The sequence below is a fragment of the Falco biarmicus genome, chromosome 2, assembly GCF_023638135.1.
Source record: "Falco biarmicus isolate bFalBia1 chromosome 2, bFalBia1.pri, whole genome shotgun sequence".
Taxonomy (NCBI): Eukaryota; Metazoa; Chordata; class Aves; order Falconiformes; family Falconidae; genus Falco; species Falco biarmicus.
Window position 1 is genome coordinate 14,460,429 of NC_079289.1, and position 18,765 is coordinate 14,479,193.

At 36.1% G+C, this 18,765-nt stretch overlaps 1 protein-coding gene across 4 annotated transcripts in view; it reads left to right on the forward strand.

The window, feature by feature from the left end:
- Nucleotides 1-18,765, forward strand: part of CNTN5 (contactin 5) — a 678,174-nt gene that overhangs the window by 310,464 nt on the left and 348,945 nt on the right. For all 4 annotated transcript variants that reach the window (XM_056329576.1, XM_056329574.1, XM_056329577.1 and 1 more), the window contains one exon: nt 8,774-8,903. In XM_056329576.1, the coding sequence (XP_056185551.1) occupies nt 8,846-8,903 (58 nt within the window). In that variant the 5' untranslated portion in view covers nt 8,774-8,845. The remainder of the gene's footprint in view (nt 1-8,773; nt 8,904-18,765) is intronic.

Sequence of the window (18,765 nt, forward strand, 5' to 3'; positions counted from 1 at the left end):
GCACAGAAATGAATGGAATTTACATATCCACAGAGAGATTGTGGCCACTACTTCAGAGTATGATTTACACACAATCTACAGGGGTTTATATCCTTGTAGAGAGCTAAGTGGTGATGCTGGTTTGTGTTAATAAAACACATAATACCGTTAGTCTGGTGGTTGCGTTAAGTGGAAGGCTTAAGGTATGCTTATTCATACTGGCTGATACAATACCAGATGCAAGTGGCAGTCAAAGATATTTATTTATTTGCAGTCATCTTCCCTCGTAGCACTAGCTGGTTGCTGCAGAAGTGAGGCCAAGATGAGCTGCTCCTCTTACAAGTTGGAGGTCGATCTAATGAGTACATCTGAGATACAAAACAGCAGCAATGTCATGCTGCTCCTATCATTGTCCTTAATCCCCCTGCTTAGGTGAGCAAAAAAAAATTCCAGATGTGATTACTCTGGCACATCTTGTGATCTCCCAGAGGAATTTGGGCTGAATTTGGAAGAGGGCTGAAAAGAACAGCATAAGAATATACCATTTCCCTGCAATATTTGGTTGCAAATAAATCAAGTCTAATACAAACAATGCAGGTTGAGGGCATGTCAATAACATGACCCACAATACTATAACTGTTCCCCCCTGAACTTCTCAGGTTCTCTGGGGGCAACTGTAGGACTTAATAAAAGTACTTGAATATATTTCCTGAATAATTAAAATACCAAGGAATGTCCATCATGAAGCAAGTGTGATTTTATTGCAAGATGACTGGAATAGAAGTGAAATAACTGGTTCAGTTTTTTGCATATTGTAGAAACTTTCATACAGGCTTGATCAAAGAAGTGAAGACTGCTATGACTCAGTTTTAGCCATTTGAGAGTTAATTGAATAATTTGGGGTAGCTGTCTAGGCTTCTGCTGCAATCACGTTCCTCACAGTTAGCAAAAACCATAAGCTTGTTTACCTCACTCCAATGAATTTTCCTTCAGGTTGTCTATTTTTCTTCATTTACTAACAAGAGAGCTTATATACCTAATTTCCAGTGTCAAATTATACATAATTTTCCTCTTTATTTCCTATTGCTTACATGTGATTAATATTGACACAACTACAAAAAATTTCAGGGGAGCGTCAATAAGTGCTTATGGGACTTCAAGAAGTAACTGTTCATACAGTTCATACAAGAAAACCGAGAGCTTAACTGCGGTAGCTGTGAGAAAAACTATTGTACTTCCAGTCCAGTTTTAAAAAATCGAAAAAATCATGTTGGTGAGGTCAATCCATGTTGCAGTGCTCATTCACATACCTAAGCAGGAGCAGCAATGCTTTTTGAACTGCTTCGTCCCCAGCAGCTGCTTGTTCTCTGAAATGTGAGATGAATTTTAGAAACTCTGTCTGTTCGACAAATGGATGGGGGAAAAAACCCAGAACTAATTCCACTGCTTTCCTTCTTAGAAGGCCTCAACAAATAGGTATTTATTCACCTGAGAACATATCCAGGCCTAACAGAGGGACCAGTATGCTGCATCTGCATCACTGCCTGGGAGTGGTGCAGGAGTCCATGGCTGTACCCCTTCTGAGCAACTGGTACCTAAAGGCCTGAGTCACTTGACTTGCCTGCAGGGGACCCTAATTTTTTCAAGCTATATTCAAGTGAATGTACTCAAATAGCAGCACCTCACTATTGGTAGTTTAGAGAAGCTGAGAACTCTTTCTGCCATCTTCTCCTTCTCCTGAGCATGCTGATGACTTTTTATGTCTGATTTGCAGTAAGAATCCCAAAAAGGATCTAGCTCCTCTAACAAATAAGATTGAATGGTCTCTGAAATAATTCAGCATTAAATGAGGCTTCTTCGTCAAATGAGTTGTTTAATGTACACTATTATTATTAATGGCTGATTTGATAAAAAAATAATATTAAGCACAATGAAAAAGCTGAGTCAATTGGCTGAGATTTTGTTTTGTTGCTTTCATCCATGTTTTGGCATGCTTGTGTTGGAAAGGGAGACATTCTGCATCTTAAGTTTATAGAATCACAGGATGGTCAGGGTTGGAAGGGACCTCTGGAGATCACCTAGTCCAAACTCCTGTGAAAGCAGGTTGCACAGGATTGTGTCCAGGCGGGTTTTGAATGTCTCCAGAGAAGGAGACTTCACAGCCTCTCTGGGAAGCCTGTTCCAGGGCTCTGTCACCCTCAAGGTAAAGAAATTCTTCCTCATATTCAGGTGGAACCTCCTGTGTTGCAGTTTGTGCCCATTGTCCCTTGTCCTTTCACTGGGCACCACTGACAAGAGCCTGACCCCATCCTCCTGACACTTGCTCTTAAGGTATTTGTAGACATGAATAAGATCCCCTTTCAGTCTTATCTTCTCCAGGCTAAACAGCCCCAGCTCTCTCAGCCTTTCCTCAAAAGGGAGATGATCCTGTCCTCTCATCATCTTTGTAACCTTCTGCTGGCCCCTCTCCAGTAGTTCCCTGTCTCTCTAGAACTGGGGAGCTCAGAACTGGACACAGCACTCCAGATGCGGCCTCACCAGGGCAGAGCAGAGGGTGAGGATCACCTCTCTCCACCTGCTGGCTGCAGTCCTGCTGATGCTCCCCAGGATCCCATTGGCCTTCTTGGCCACACGGGCACACTGCTGGCTCATGGGCAACTTGCTGCCCAAAAAGTCTTTTTATAGATATGTACATGAAAATATTTTAAAATACGAGAAAATAATCAATGTTTAATACAATATTAGTTTCTTTTTCTATGGGTACTGTGCAGGGTTTTCAAAACAGGTTTAGTTCCTCTGAATAATTCAGAACCTCTTGGAGTCACAGATTGCATTTGCAATCAAATATTTTGTTCTGTTTTACAGAGCAGTAGTTCAGATGTTCATTCACCAGTGCAGAAACTGTGATTGATACGATTTTCAGAAATAGCCAATTAGCTTTTTTAGTAAAGTAGCATTTTATGCTTCTTCCTAGAACTTGACTTGTATCTTTGAAAAATATATTAACAACATGAATACCCCCACCTCCACCCCCAAACTTATGAATTATTAATTTAGATATTGAAAGTCCTAGTTGCTTGCTAGGAGGAACCTGAGAAAGAAAGGTCCCACTGCAGAGCAAACTTTTAGTATTTTTAGCAGTAAATTAAGAATTCATAAAGTAACTCAGAAATTGTTTTATAAAACTGCTAAAACCTGTACTTTATTAAATTTTCTTTACAATAAGTTGAACTGTTATTAAAACTTGAAAATAAATGATCTCCCCTTGGAACAATAATCAATCCTACAAGACGCCTTGCTGTTTACATTGGCTTAATATCATTTCACTTTCAATTGTCCTAAAAGAAATTCCACTGACATTTCATTGTAAAACTGTCTATGGTATGACTTTTATCAAATATTAGCTTAGTATGTTTTTATTAAATTTAAACCTTTTTGTAAACAGTATTGTCAAAAAGACTTTGGACTGAGGAGATTAATTCTTTATTGAAAGCAAGCAGGAACATGAACTCAACGGAGGTTATTTATAACCCATATAACCAGTATCTGTCATAATCGTGGTCTAGTAGTTAACTTTATATGTAAATATATCATCAGAGAACTATCAACAAGCAAGCTCTTTTTAAAAATTTCCAGCCAAGCTATCTCTGTTGATGAACTTTGTAACATCTGAGCCTTTGCTTTTCTAAAGCCTTGAATTCTCCATGGACGGAGCGTTACCAAGCCTGATGCTCATGAGAGCAAAGAGGATGGGCTGAACTAGTGACTGCGGCAATTCAATTTATGTCTTTCAGGCCCTGATTGAAGTACAGGTTGTGCAGAGAGGGACAGAGACTTCGGTGTTGATTAGAAGACTATTTCAGTGCTTTAAACTGGAACTTCAGTTAGACCTCTGTCTTTTTTCAAGAGTATAATCAGCCTTTTATAGAAAGCCTAGTCAGTGATACTTAGCTCGTTGCATTTATTGATTTCATAGGTTTGCCACCTTGAGAAATCTCATTAGCAGTTTAGCTGTCCTTAGGCCAACGTCCTCCGCTTCCTAAATGTGAAGAAAAATATTTCCTAAAAATGCTATCTAAACCCATGTAAGTATATCTGTTATTTGTAGGATATGCTATTTTTTCCTTTCCGTTCAGACACATGGGTGGCAATAGCTCAATTTCTTACTCTCTTCAGTCCTTGCTTTTCCAACTCCACACAGAACATCAGAATTGCTTATCTCTGGTGTTATTTCTTCATTACCTGTGAGCACATTCCTTTTGCTAAAGGAAAGGGAAAATTGAATATCTTGAAGTGCTATTGACTTGGGCTTTCCTCTAATGTGTATTGATATAAGAAAAAGAAATATTACAGAGAAAACCTTTTTTTTTGGTGACAAGTCACATACTTTCCTCTGAGCAGTATAGTCGCTGTAGAGACAAAGACCCTTGTTACATTGTTTTGAGAGAGGATGTGGATTTATGTAATCAACCCTTTCACATTGGTACTGATAAATATGCATATGATGGAAAAGGGAAATGAGGTAGTGATAATGGAAAAAGCACTTTGGTATCAGTATCACAGTATTTATGCTAAAAGCTTCACTTCATAAATATTTTAATTAAAGAAAGAACAAATCTTTGCAGTCGCATATAAATTTATCATAAGTGCCAGAAAAAAAACCTAATGATAATAGGTAGTAGTAGTAGTAGTAGTAGTACTACTACTACTACTACTACTACCACCACCATGGATTTACTGAATCTGATTCAAACATCTTGTGCATTACTGTTGTCAACAGTGCATTAGTACTCATGCTCTAAATAGTCACAAATTCTTTTGGGAGTCAGAACCATAAGAAAGTATCCGCGCTGTCACTACTAGCCAAAACAGTTCATTAAAACATACTGAGTGCTGAATGTTTGGATAATTGTCTACAATCAGCACAAAGATTTAAAACAAATTTCAAAACAATTTGGCAGAAATTTTGTGGAAAACAAAGGACTATGGATAGTACTGTATGGAAACTGAAAACCATATCTACTAATCCTTTGTGCAGAAAAATAAGTTAAATTTGTTAGATAAATTGTTTGCTGTGTGTTATATACACAAAATTTATTTTAGATCACTGTGTTTTACAAATTGCCATCAGGCAAAATTCATATCTTCAGTATTATAAAAGAAAAAAAAAAAAACACCTTACAGAATCTGCATATTTTGTGAAGAAAGAATAAGAACAGGCCAGGAAATAACCTCAACAAATGGTAAACACTCCATCCTTATGTTCCAAAGTTAGACTACAGAGCTCTGTCAAATCATGCTATTATGCCAAAGAAATCTGTAGAACATATTACATTCTGGAAAACTTCATTTTCTTTTCTTGCACTGAATTACCAGTGAAGCCAACAAACTGTTCCAAAGAAACCAGTTGGATTTTTGTGAGGTCAAAATTTATATCTGGGGAAATAAAGAATTGATACTTTTCGGCTGAAATGATTCTGAAGTCTTTTTGAGCAGCATCTTCAGCTATATTCTTTTCCATTGGTAAGTGACTGTATATTCTGTCCTATATTCTTAGGATCAAAATGTAATTGCTTGTTTTAAAAGTTTCCTCATTCTGGGATGGAGATAATCAGAGCTGGGCAAAAAAAATAATCCAGAAAATTAGGAAGATTTTCAAACCAAGAACAACTGAATACTGCTTGTATGTATGCCCTTAAGCTACTTCAAGAATAAGCCAGTGTTAAGAACTTTCTTACAAGACGTAAGAAAGTATTAATTAACTGTTTCTAAAGCAATCTCTCCTTTCTCTCTCTCTTTTTTTTTTTCTTCTGTAAGAAAGAGGGTGCTTTTCTTGATGGATTTATGGCACCTTTGGTCTTTTTGCTATAAGCATAAAGGAATTCTTCCATCACCCAAGACTCTGTAAAAGTCATTGCAAATATCAGATGACAGCTATTGACAGTAAAACCAGGAGTACATCCCTTCATTAAATCTAGATCAGAAATTAGACTATATGCCTATATTTCTTAAATATAGCATTTTCATACTCTTACCTGTATTATTTCCTAAAAAGCACCTTTGGGATTGTCCCACATGCCATGTGGTAGCCCCATATATGCAATATCAATGTCTTTGTTAGACTGCATGAACTGTACAGCTCAATTCTTAGATGTATGATGGCACTACCATGTTGCTGTGTACTACATTTGTCCATATGTCCAGGAAAGTGTTTTCCAAGTATCCCTGAAGAAACAGGAAATATAGAAAAAAATAAGTGAAGGTGCAAGATCCTTTCATTATTATGATAATAATCAAGATTTCTATGTATATCTTTTAAAAGTTACGCAGTGACATATTTTCCCCTTGCTTGTTTTGCTAGTAATTCATCTACTGAGATAAGCCAATGTATTTATACAACAAATATCCTAACAGGAAGGTCAGTGTCCAACATTCATGACTTAATTCAGAGCATCTCCCTGTCATTGTGCTCTGCTTTTACATTTTAATATGCTGGTGTAACAGGACTGAAGTTGGTTTTACATTGATAGGGTCAGGTTATGTAGGTCACAGTTAAGTGTCATGTAAAAAGTTGTTACAGCTATTTAGCTATAGGCTTCTTATCTGGCACAAGTTGACATAACTCTGCTGTCTTTACTGAAACTTTCATTACATATATATCCTTTTCCTGAGAGTTAAAATCATCATGTTTCAAGAATTCAAAGAGCAATGTGTATAACTGCATCTTTTATTTTGATGGTCCCTTTGCTTGGCATTCCGTTTCTGCTCAACCAATCACAATCTTTAGTATTTTTTAACAGTTTGATACAATAGACACAGTAATACCTAATACTACTAACAACAACAACAATCTCAAACTTTAATGCTGGAAGTTTTGTTATATTTTTCCCTGTTTATGCAACAGAGATATCACCAAGTTAACATAATTTCTGTGTTGCACCATTATAAAAGAAGCTGAAGGGAAGTGAGGATGAGGAAGATGAAAGAGTAATACAGTTGGCAAGGGGAGGGGAAAGCTGTGCTTTACCCTTTTTAACAGATATGTCCATAAGGGAAAAAAAAAATTAAATATTAATGAAAATACTTATTTCCCAAAGGCCTGGCCAGCAAAGAATGCTGAATGAGATAATTCACTAACCAAAGGAACACAGTGACTGAAAAGAAGATTATCACTGAAGTGAAAACCAAAGGCAGCTGACATTAATAATTAATTGAGGAAGTTTCCTGTGGAGGTTTAGATGAGCTACAGGCACTATGTGCAAAGTCATTTGACTACTAGATTATTATATTCTCTTTCAGAGATGGTTATATTAATGTGTACACCTGATATTAAGGTTACCTGGAAGGAAGTACAATCCTAAATGGGATTTTTTATTTGTGTTGAAAACTGTACATGCTGTTCTGTATAAATGAGAGCTGACAAGTTACACCTTTAGACTGTTGCAAGAATAACTACCTGCGACCTAAACAGATGCTGTCTTCTTATGCTCTGTGTGTGTGTCTCTCTACATGTGTATGCATAAATGTTTTTCCCTATATATGAGGGAAAGACTGTCAAAATACGTTACAACTAGAGATGCTCAGAGAGCAGTTGAAACAGAATAATCCAGCAGGAATCAACTCATATATTATGAAGTTTTATTTTTATTTTTGGGGGGCTACAATATTGAGCTTTGTTTCTGCTCTCACATTGTGAGTATTCTATCATACAGGGTAGGACCCCTGAAACAGCAACTGTGGCATGTAATTAAACTGATTATAATCTGAAGGAGTCATATTATACCCAAAGGGGGTTTGGTAGAGGAGCAAAGCAAATTCTTTTGTCTCATTGTTCTGTCCTGTGGGATTGCTCTTGTAGTTGTAGATCACAGCCCCTGGGGCTGAAGATTCCTTCAACTCCAAGAGGAGGATCTCAAAGGCTTCCTAAGCAGATACAATTAATAAAGTGTAGGAAATAAGCTTTATGTTTGCAGTTTGATGTTTTTCAAGTCAAAGACTAGAAGTACACTCATGTCCATACACAACCAGCTGAAACTTCTTGTATCTTGGACTGAGTTTTCAGTCATTTGAACACAAAATCTCCAAGTTTCAGTGTGTTAAAGTTGCTGATATTGCTAAAGCAGTAGCTAAGAACAGTGTGATGAAGGATGTAGTGTGCCAAGATGTATGTATGAGTCATAGGACAGGCAGGAAACAAAAATCTGAGGAGTCATAAGAGGTAAGTATGAATAATCAATCTGTGCTGTATAAATGCTGGTTGTTTCAAATGCATTGATAGATTCTTTACACAACGAGTAAAATGGAAGGAACTGGAATCTATTTCAACCCAACTTGCAAGTACTAAAAATGCCTGAATTTTCCTAAAGCAAATATTATTTTATTCTGGCTTTTTAAAATGCTTTATACCAAATATCAACATACAGCTTTCAAGAAAAGAAGAACATATGCTAAGCTATATGCTTTGAATATGTTTGCTGTGAAAGATTTGTGTACTATCTTCTAAGTTTGGCTTTTTGGAAATTCAGAGCTTCAGTACACATATAGCTTTTAGGGTGATATCCATATATATTTATCCAAAGCACTGCCACAGACACTTTAGCTGTTAACACAGGTAACTACTACTGGAACAAGATCCCTCTGAGTATGTGTCAGGCCACCTGCCCCTGTGCATACAGAGCACTTTGGAACTAGACTTCTAATTGCATTAGGACCAGCTCTGGCTTTTGAATTGTCTATTATACTATTGCAAGATATTTTTAATTTTCCTAACAAAAATTTTTCTTTGTTTCACTAGGCTAAGCTTTAATGAAGAAACATCAACGCTGTTAACAACTGCACAAAGAGGGACTGAAGACCTTTGCAACCAATGATGTGGTTGTCATGGAAACTGTTTCTGTTTCTGTCACTCACTGGCTGTCTTTCAGGTAAATCAAAACAAAACCAAGAAAATTGCTTATTGTTTCAAGGGTCTTAACTGCAAACAGAAAAAGGAAGAGGTAAAAGCATGCCAGGGAAGATCAACATCATTATTAAAATTATTTGCCTGAGTGGCGAAATTGTAAAAATTTAGATTGAGAGATTTACCAGTACTGTCCCTCTGCTATTAATTTGTACATAAATCTGAATAACGTTTAGAAGAGATGACAGCTATGTATGTCATTTGAAAAGACAATGACAATTATATTATTAAAAAAAGGGAAAAAATGGAAAATTATTTATTAGCACAGTACTTTCCTCAAGACTAACTGCTGCAAAATATTTCACTCTGGGATCATGTTCTGTATTTTGAAACTAGTTATTAGGTTGCTGTGTTTTTTGTTAATTCAGTCTATGTTTTGTTGATCATAATGATTTTTTCCATGTAGTAAGTGTGTTTCTTTTGCAGGTTTTTCTCTTGGCATTAGCTTAGTTGTCTTTACCGTTGCAAGTAATAAAATAAGTTAATCAATAATCATTTAGGCTTCTCACATGAGAATTTTTGTAATTTGATAGCTTATTGCCTCTAACTGATCTTTTTTGGCCCCACCATTTTCTTAATGCTTCTCCTTGTACTGCCTCTCAACAGTTCAAAGCTACTCTTTTCTCAAATTCTTCCAAAAGAGTTTTTTTTTGGCTTTGCAAGTTTAAATTTAATAAAAGTAAATGAAATAAAATACTTTAATTTGTTATAGTACTGTGATATTGGACACAGGAATTTAATAAAGGAAAGTGCCTGTGGATATCAGTGTACACGCTTTAGATGCATACATGAAACAGTCTGATCTAAACTGCTTTTCCTCATGTAGCTTCATTATTTTATTTTATTTAAGTCCATTACTTGGGACAGGGAATATTTTTCTTTTTTGTCTTGTATTGTCAGGCACATTATCAATACTGGTAACTTTTGTATTTTGGTGTTTCTAGTGGTAGTGTCTTACAACCACCATTTATTAATATAATTTTAATTTTTTAAAGTTGAAAATTATATTTTTATTGTTACAATTTCCAAGTACTTTGATGCAAAATTCAGAAGCATTTCAGAAATTCAAATCTAGAATTTCTTCTTAAGAATTATATCTTCTGCTTTGCAAACTTTAAGTGTTAAAAATCAACATCTTGCAGAAGGTATTACACAGTGAAATTGATGTACTCAGCCTGAAGTTAGTTTCACATAGTGAAAATCTCTTTACCCTCAACAGCTGTTAAACAGAATATCTGTAAATGGTATATATATAATATAGCATTAAAATACCTAACCACTTTGGAATTTAAACTGAAAGTCAGTATTTACAGAAGTATTTATTTAAGTATCATAATACCCTGAAGACTCTTGCCAGTCATTCAGCATCATGTTTAAAATTAAGTGACTATTCCTCCTGTCTGTTAATTTGCTACTTATATCTGATGGTTTCTAAAGCATTTCTCTTTTCACATTTCATTTTTATTTGTGATCCTTTAGGATTTTTAAGGGTTTATTCCCTATACTGGAAAAGATTTAGACTCCTTTAAGAAATTATTTTTAACTTTAGTACTTATTTCCACATGTTGTTGAATATAATGTGATAACACATACATTTTTCTCATACTCAAAGATAATTTCGTAATGATTTCATTAATAATAATAATTTATTAGAAAATTTAATGTTATAAGACCAAAATTAACCAAAGGTAACAAAACTGAGTTCAAAGTTTTTTTGATTAGATTGTCCGTGTAACTGGTAACTTCCTGTCTCCATACCTTTCACATTTGGTTAGATCATTCTGTATTAGGGGTGCTTTTATATTACAGCACTCACTAGAGCACGTTTACAACTACAAATAGTTCCTACAGCTGACACAATTCAAGGTAGGCTAGTAAGTTAGATGCCTGAACGCCCTGTTCTTAATGATAAAGCAATAGATATTGATGCTGCTTCTGTAAGATAAAGCTCATTCAATTCCTGTTGTTTTGGGCTGTGTTAGAATTCAGTACTTATCCATTAAATCATCAGATCATGGGATCACTCTTAGCAGCAGCCAGTGTTTGAAGGAGGGTACTACACTATTGTATTGATTTTACAGTGGTGAGAGAAATCATCCAAGAACAGAATAATGACCTCTCTCGTTTGGGTCAACAATTTTTATATCATTTTTGTTTTAAAGCTGACCCTGGTATTTTGGCTTTTATTTATGCATGAGTGTATGCGATTGTGCTTAAGCTAGGTGGAAAATAATTTTTGCATGGAGAAGAACGTATTATTTTCAGAATACAAGATTGAGGACTGAATCACGTCTCAAGTAAGCAAAAAGTAGTCTTGGGCTAGGATCACAGTTACACACTCAGATTCTCATAAACTTTACATTTATGAAATATTGATAATTAAGAGACAGAAAGAAGGTCTCAAGGTTGATAATATGTTCCTTCTTTCCTTATGGCATATTGTTGCCCTTTAAGCCAAACTGGAGTTGAGGAAGAATTAAGCTGTCATTTTAGACCTAGGATCTGCCTCACTTCTGAAGTGACAGGCTGGAAAAAATACTTTCATTTTTTTCCCCCTTCTTCCTATGTGGCTTTCCTGTAAAGCAAAACCTCAAGCTGTAATTGAACAGGTTACCAAGGAGAAATTGTTATCTGAAATTCAGAGAAGCCTTTCATATCTGATTCAGTTACAATAATCCCTGAAGTGAGTTCAGAGGTGGCCAGTTTAAATTTAAATGAAGTTCATCATAATTTAGTCTGTTGACAATTTTTAACTTCCTTGAGAGCTTATATATATAAATATAGTTACAAATTATGTGTTCAAGGCATTTTTACAGGTGTAATTGTGATTTTTCAGTGAAAAACCATAGAATGTTACAGGGTACAGCATGACAATCTTGTCTTCTAGTTTATTTGTTCACCTGTGTGTTCCTCATGCATAATCATGACCTTATAATTTGGGCTGGACTGTCCTACATACAATGGGACGTTTACTGTCCTGGTTCCCCATACTCACTTTGCAATCTGCTTTTATGTGTATAGTAAAGGCTGTTTATTTTTGGTTCACAATAGTACCAGCTAAGCAGAGATTCTTTTCTTTGTTTAGAGTTGCTAAGTTTTACTTGCACTGATTTCTCAGCAAGCTGGAATTGAATACTGCAGAAAGGCATTGTTTTCAAACAGCACTCCCTAACCTTGGAGTGAGACAAACACATCTGTCTCTTTGTGTTTCAAGATGAGGAGAAATATTTTTAAAACAGAACAAAATCACATCAGATTATCAGCTCATGGTTAATAAAACAGTAAGACTGTGGCTTTTATTTGCAGATGTAAGACACTTGACAAAAGCCAGCTTGAGAGTAGGGTTCCTGTCATCCTTTTTAATAATTATTGCTGCCTGTGACAAGATGTTTCAAAATTTAAATAGATGGTAAAGATTACATAACAGAGTGAATGACATTTATAGAGTTCTGATTCTGTTTTAATCTAAAGTATATCCCTTATGCCTTTGTGTTCCCCTGCCCATTTATCTACTTCCATGTTATTACCTGCTGCATGTTAATTGGGTCAAAGAGAGACTAATTTTCTCTGTAAGACTTTATAATTCATGACATCAATAAAATTATATGTATAATGAAAGTAGCAAGGCTTCTAAAGATAGAGGCAGTACCTCTGAGACCCAGTGGTCACTGCTCATAGCACCAAGTGGGTAAACACTTGTCCTTAAACCTCATCTTTATGTAGCGTTCATTTCTTTTCACATAAAACATTCTTCCTATTAAGCAAAGACTTCCTCAATAGTGATTTTTTTCTCTGTATTCCTCAGTATGGTGCTCAAAATTAAAACCAGCATGACTTTTTCTGAGCAGTTGCTTGCTAGAATATGATATGAAGGGGCACTTACAAAAAATGCTTTGAAGTAAAGAGAGCATATGTGGAACAAACACAACTGTCCTGTCTAGTTTTGACCTACAGCTGGCAGCAATCTGAGGTGCTTCCCATCTTTTATTATGTCCATCCCTCTCCACCTGGCTACTTGGAGCCTTTTAGGAATTATCTCTATCATCTGCAGTTACTAGCTTCCAAAATGCATCCCGAGCCTGCTCAATATGTGACTTTCAGAATTCCAGCAGACATTGCCAGGATTAGAATTCATAGCCTAAGGTTCATAAACTCATTAACCAAACTGCATAAAATATGCATGCCACTCTGAGCTCCAGGACTATTTCTCGTTTTTATCCCTCCTCATTTTGGACAATGTCCTTCCTACATCAGGGCAAGCAGTATATGAAAAGTTGCTTCTCTGCCAAATTAATGATGAACACATGAATGACCAGTGTTTATCATTGATAAGCCTACACAATTACCCACCTTTCCCCTGCCCTCCAGCCATGCACTGATGACATTATAGCAAAAACCATGCAACTTTGTCACCTTTGATAGCTGAACATAAAAACCCAGAGAAAGAGCTCTAGATAAGTACCAGTGCCTGGGGACTTTGTCTCAGTCTTCCAAGTAAAAGGTAAAAGTCAGAACACACTTAACCCTTCTACTGCCCATCCTGAAATACTGCATTTGCAGAGTGCACAAAGCAAGATAATTTGCTGTTGTGCTGAAATCCAAGGTAGACTGCCACCCATATGCTCACTTCTGGTTTCAGTGCTAAGTTGAACTGGAGAGGAAAGCACTTACCTGCTGAATGCTCCACTTTGTATAATTCTTAATTCAAAAGAAGAATGGAAACGTAAAAAATACATGGTGGTGGTGGTTTTTTTTTTTTTCTATGTTTAAGAATTTCTGGAATAAATTATTTAGGTTTTTATACTTAGATGGGGCTATGTAATGATATGCCCATATGCTGCTATATGATACTTCAACTTGCAGGATAATAAATGTTAGGCAACCACAACATGCTTTTCTTTTACAACGACAGTAATTGATGTTCTAGGCCTATGTTCTATGGTCTAAGACCATAGTAAATGTGAGCAATAATTAGAATCAGAGCAAAAACATTGTCATGTATACAGGAATTAAACTGATTGATATTTCGTGACATAACAGTAGTAACACATCCACTAATATCACTGTCTTATTAGAACATATTTTAATTTTGTATCTAGTTATACTTTCTCAGTTTAATATGCTTAGGTTTGTTCATTAAAACATTCCTACCTCCTAACAAGCTCTTATCAAACATGCAAACATAGCAAACTGGTACTTAGAATAGCTCCGGTTTGGAACTGGGATGGCAAACCTTCTTTCTCCAGAAGAAAATTGTGATACTCACTGAAAAATAGTTTCCAGTCATTCTATTGCCATCATCAGTCTGGAGAAACCTTAACCTGCAAATCTATCCTAATTTTTGTATTTCCTCTTATTTGGTGGATAAGTCTTAATGTGACAAACTCTTTAGAGTCAGCCTACTGCAATCTGAGGCTTATAAAATATTTTCTATTGCATTAGATATGATCCTAAATCACACGTTTTTTACTGGTAGAATTATATAAAATATAATGCAGCAAAGTTTTTGTGTTAAGATAATGATTTTACCTTTCTGTCTGGCAGTTTACACAGAAGTATCTATTGATTTCAAGACTACACAATAGGATAATGGCTCTACTACTTCTCTTTATGTTTTTTTTGGAATGATATTGGAGATGACATTCAGCCCTGACATTGTATTCCTGGAATATCATCTTGACCTGGAGTCAAAATGTCAATCAGTATTACTAGTTTATAATGATTTAGATTAAAACATTTGTTCATCCCTCTCCATCTTTGTGGTTAAAATATTAAAGACTAAACCTCTTCACTTCAAAATTGCATCATTTGAATGCTCATCAGGGTGCTCAATGTCTATAGCACTGATATAACCTAGCATTTGTATCAGAGTACAATAAGGAATGAGTCGTTCTGTTTTGCTTGATGTTTTGCCTGATTACTTCTTTTCTTAGAGATTTCAGACTGCCTGTTTACTTTTATAGGCTAATAGAAAGATAATGGGCCAGTAGGCAAACAATTGTAATAAAGCTATAAAAGCACCCTTTTTAAAGTCCTGTTAAGAAGAAGTCGGCTGTTAAGAAGCTGTCACAAAGGGTTGGACAAAACAGCAACCATGCAGGCCCAGATTCATCTCATTTAACTTGAATGTTTAAATTGAAATATCTGAGTTAGGGAATAATTGCTCTCCTTCCCTATAGAGTCAATGGACAGAGACAGCCACTTGTAAAAGTTAGCTAAACCCATCTGAATTTGAATTACTTTCTGGGATTCTGCACTAAAACAGAATAATTTCTAACATTAAGGATATGGAGTTAAACCTCTTTCAAGTTTTTGGGTGATTAAAGAACATAGAAAGAAAGTGTATTTCTGAACAGGTATTAAGTACTCATGACAATGACAGATATGAAGGGAAAAAAATCTTTTGTCCTAAGGTAGTGTATCCACTATACGTAACAAAACTATCCCAAAATAGCAATGAATGCTTTGACTGAGGAGAAATGAACAGTTTTGAGTGTTAGGTAAGGGAGAAGTGCCCAGACTATGGGCAGACCAGGAATGCTACTTCATCAGATCATTTCTTCATTCTGACTGTGGGATGACTCAGTACAGCTGATACAGGTTAGGGAAAATGCTCCTGCCATGGGGTGCCAGGAAAAGATCCCTGACTCTCAAGCAGCTTCGTAACTTTGAGTGTCTTTAGCAATAACAGCAGGTGGTGAATTGCATTCTTTTCTCTTGAGCATATTCAAGAACTTTACCCTTACATCCAGTACCCCCGGTTAGGTACCATGTGAGGCCCTGCCCTGACACTACAAGAGGCTCACAGAGTTAATGGTATTTAATAGAGCACTTTGGTTACTAGAACAGTCAATCTGTTCTATTTGATAAATGTTGGGGTTTTTTTACCCCAAGGTAATGTTACAATTTGTAACCACTCTAAACAAAGTCATAGAGCCTGTGTAGAGACTTACTGCATAATCACTAGAACAAACCACCAAATCTGCCTCTCAGCTACCTTGGAAAATATTTACCTTCAGCTAAATCTTCAGCTGAACCATGGGCCATGGAAGACACCCTTTCAGCTCTATGCAGCACAGTAAAAAAAGGCATCTACCAACTAAAGGCAACACTCAGGATCCACTGTTTTAATTCATAAAACTGTTTCCTTCTGCTGGCCAGCAAGGTGTTCAAAGCAGTTCTTAGTACTTTCCCTAGATATTCCATGTCTTATTTGTGGGTGACACTTCAGAAGTTCTCATCCTCAGGAACCTCTGCTGCTTTCTTCCTTACTGCTGGGAATTCAGTTGCATGACACATTGCAACAGTGATAAGGTTTTTGTAGGAATATTTGTATTGGGTTTGCTGGCAAAAGTATTTCATTCTATGAAGTAACTCATTTTCCCCAAGTGTGTTCTAGATGACCACTTCTCATGATCAGAAATACTAAAAGCCAATAATACTGGGTCTCAACAAGCAACTGAGTTTGTTTTCCCTTTCTTCTAGTGCCAGACATGTACAAGGAATAGTTAGCTCATAATGCAGAATAATTTACAGTTTCAGTGCAGCACTAACAGTGTAACAAATACATAATAAAATAAATCATTAACTTCATTTTAAAAAGTCATTAGAGGCTAGAACAATGTTTCTGAAGGATTGGCCTGGACTTTTCTAATAAGAAATGCAATAAAAAGGCAGTGAAACCTTTGAAATGATGACAAATTCAGCTTTGAAATTAGATACAGTTTTCTAGTAATGAGGTTAAAACAATATTGGAACAGCTCTACTAGGAGAGCTGGCGGATATGACAATGCTTCAAGTCAGAAAGCAAAACTAAATATCTTTAAAAATTAAATGTTTTATCAAGTTTCTAATAGAAATTCTATGGATGATGTGTGTGAACGTGTGTGTGTATGTGCTTGGAAAGGTATAACACTTGGTTACCTAGTACATAGTTTTGGATTGCATTAATCCCTGTTCTTCCCCCAGCCCCTCCAACTTTTGGGGTTCATTGAGAGCATTGCAAGCTCTTGTATCGCTCTTTTTCCTCTTTCACAGGGCTGATCAGAAGATTCTCAATGTAATATCAGATTATCAGGCTAGATGTGTTCACGGATCTTTCTGGGTTTACTGTTATACAACTAGATGAGCAAGATTAGAAGAACAACCAGACTGTTGGTTCATGCCCAGCTCTTGTTTCAAACAATAGCACCCAGTGCTTTTAACCCTAAGAAATGCCAGGCTCAAACCTCCTCATAAAGTCTAGCTTACTGTTTGCCTCCAAACTATAGAAATACAATATAGTAGCATAACCCCCCCCTCCCTTTCTTTTAATTGTGATAGTCTTTGTCCTAAATGGTTGAGAAAAATACTACACTATAGGTCAAGATCTAAGAAAAAAAAAACAACACCAACACACAAACAACCCATTGTAAGGGCTTTTCGTGTAATCTTACTGCTTAATTCCAACATTAGGTAGCAAGCATATTATTGGAAAAGTTGCCTGTGTCCTTGACACTTCCAGGAGTGACTTTTCTTTGATCACACTTTCCAGTCAGGACTCTTCAGGTAGTATACTACCAAGTGTGTATGAGGATTTCTTCCATTTTTACTTAGTATGGTCAAATATAGTTAGCAACAAGAAGAAATTGAACTGACAAATCACAAACCACCTATTTTGGGTAAATGTAACATCCCTGCTCACCCAAATGCGAAAGATTTTTATAGCAAATAACATCACAAACACTGTATGAGAGAAATCAAATTTCTACCATGGATTGAATAAACTTTGATAATAGAAGATGGAGGTGTTATTTTTGGGGAAAAAAATCAAAGCATGTATAAAGCACCTTCAGAAATGATCCAGGGAGCTAAACTCATTTCTGTACTGGAATGAAAAGTCATTTACTTATTAAGGTTATAAACTTTCTGCAAAGATATGGTTTTCCTCCTACAGCTAAAGTCCATAACTTCTCTATAAATGATAATTACCTGTGTTAGAGGTAGTGATGAGATAATCTGTGTCCTTGCAAATATTCTCCTCTGCGCCCTAGGTGCTAACTATCTTTTTCTTTCAGATTTTCCCATCTGAGTAGTGACAGTGGGTTAAACTCAGAGTAATCTTACCTAATATGAAGTTCATGTTTGTTGCCTGTATCATACCTGAAGAAGTCTTCATGTGCTAAAAAAGCTGGTGTGGTTTTCTTTTTCTGCTTGTTTGTTTACCAGTGTAAAAGATCTTACTACCATTTGAAAACACTGCTCCTTTTTGGAGCCACATGGAAAAAGTAAGCATGAACCCCTGTGTTGAGAACCTGATTTATATTTGTAAAAATTAAAAAAAATTATGTAAGAATGAAATCTGTCAGTTTCTGCATACTGGAGGCAAGCTGGCTGATGTGGAGAGCTGACATATGTTATCAATGAATAACTACAATTCATATGTACACGAGCACAGGGACGTGGGTAGCTATGAGTGAACCTCTTGCTGTTGCAAACTTAAAAATGCACTTGTCAATTCCATAGCTGTCTTTGTTTAAATTGCTGCTAGCAGTTTAGTGAGAGCAATTTCTTAACTGTAATGTAACTAAATCTCTATCCTAAACTGAATGAAAATAAAGTGTGAAAAATAAATCTCTCGCTTGTCAGAAAGTATGAAATGTGCATATATTGTTCAGTACGAAGACTGTGGGAGGCAGAGTTTATTGAGCTCCATACAGCACCGTGACTGGCAACTGCTTTGCTCAGTGGACTGCTTTGATAGGTAGGTTTTCCCTGTTAAGTGCAGTAGAGTGAAAATGCTGATAATACTGAAGAATGTATCCTGCAATTTTGGCTTTTATTCAGCA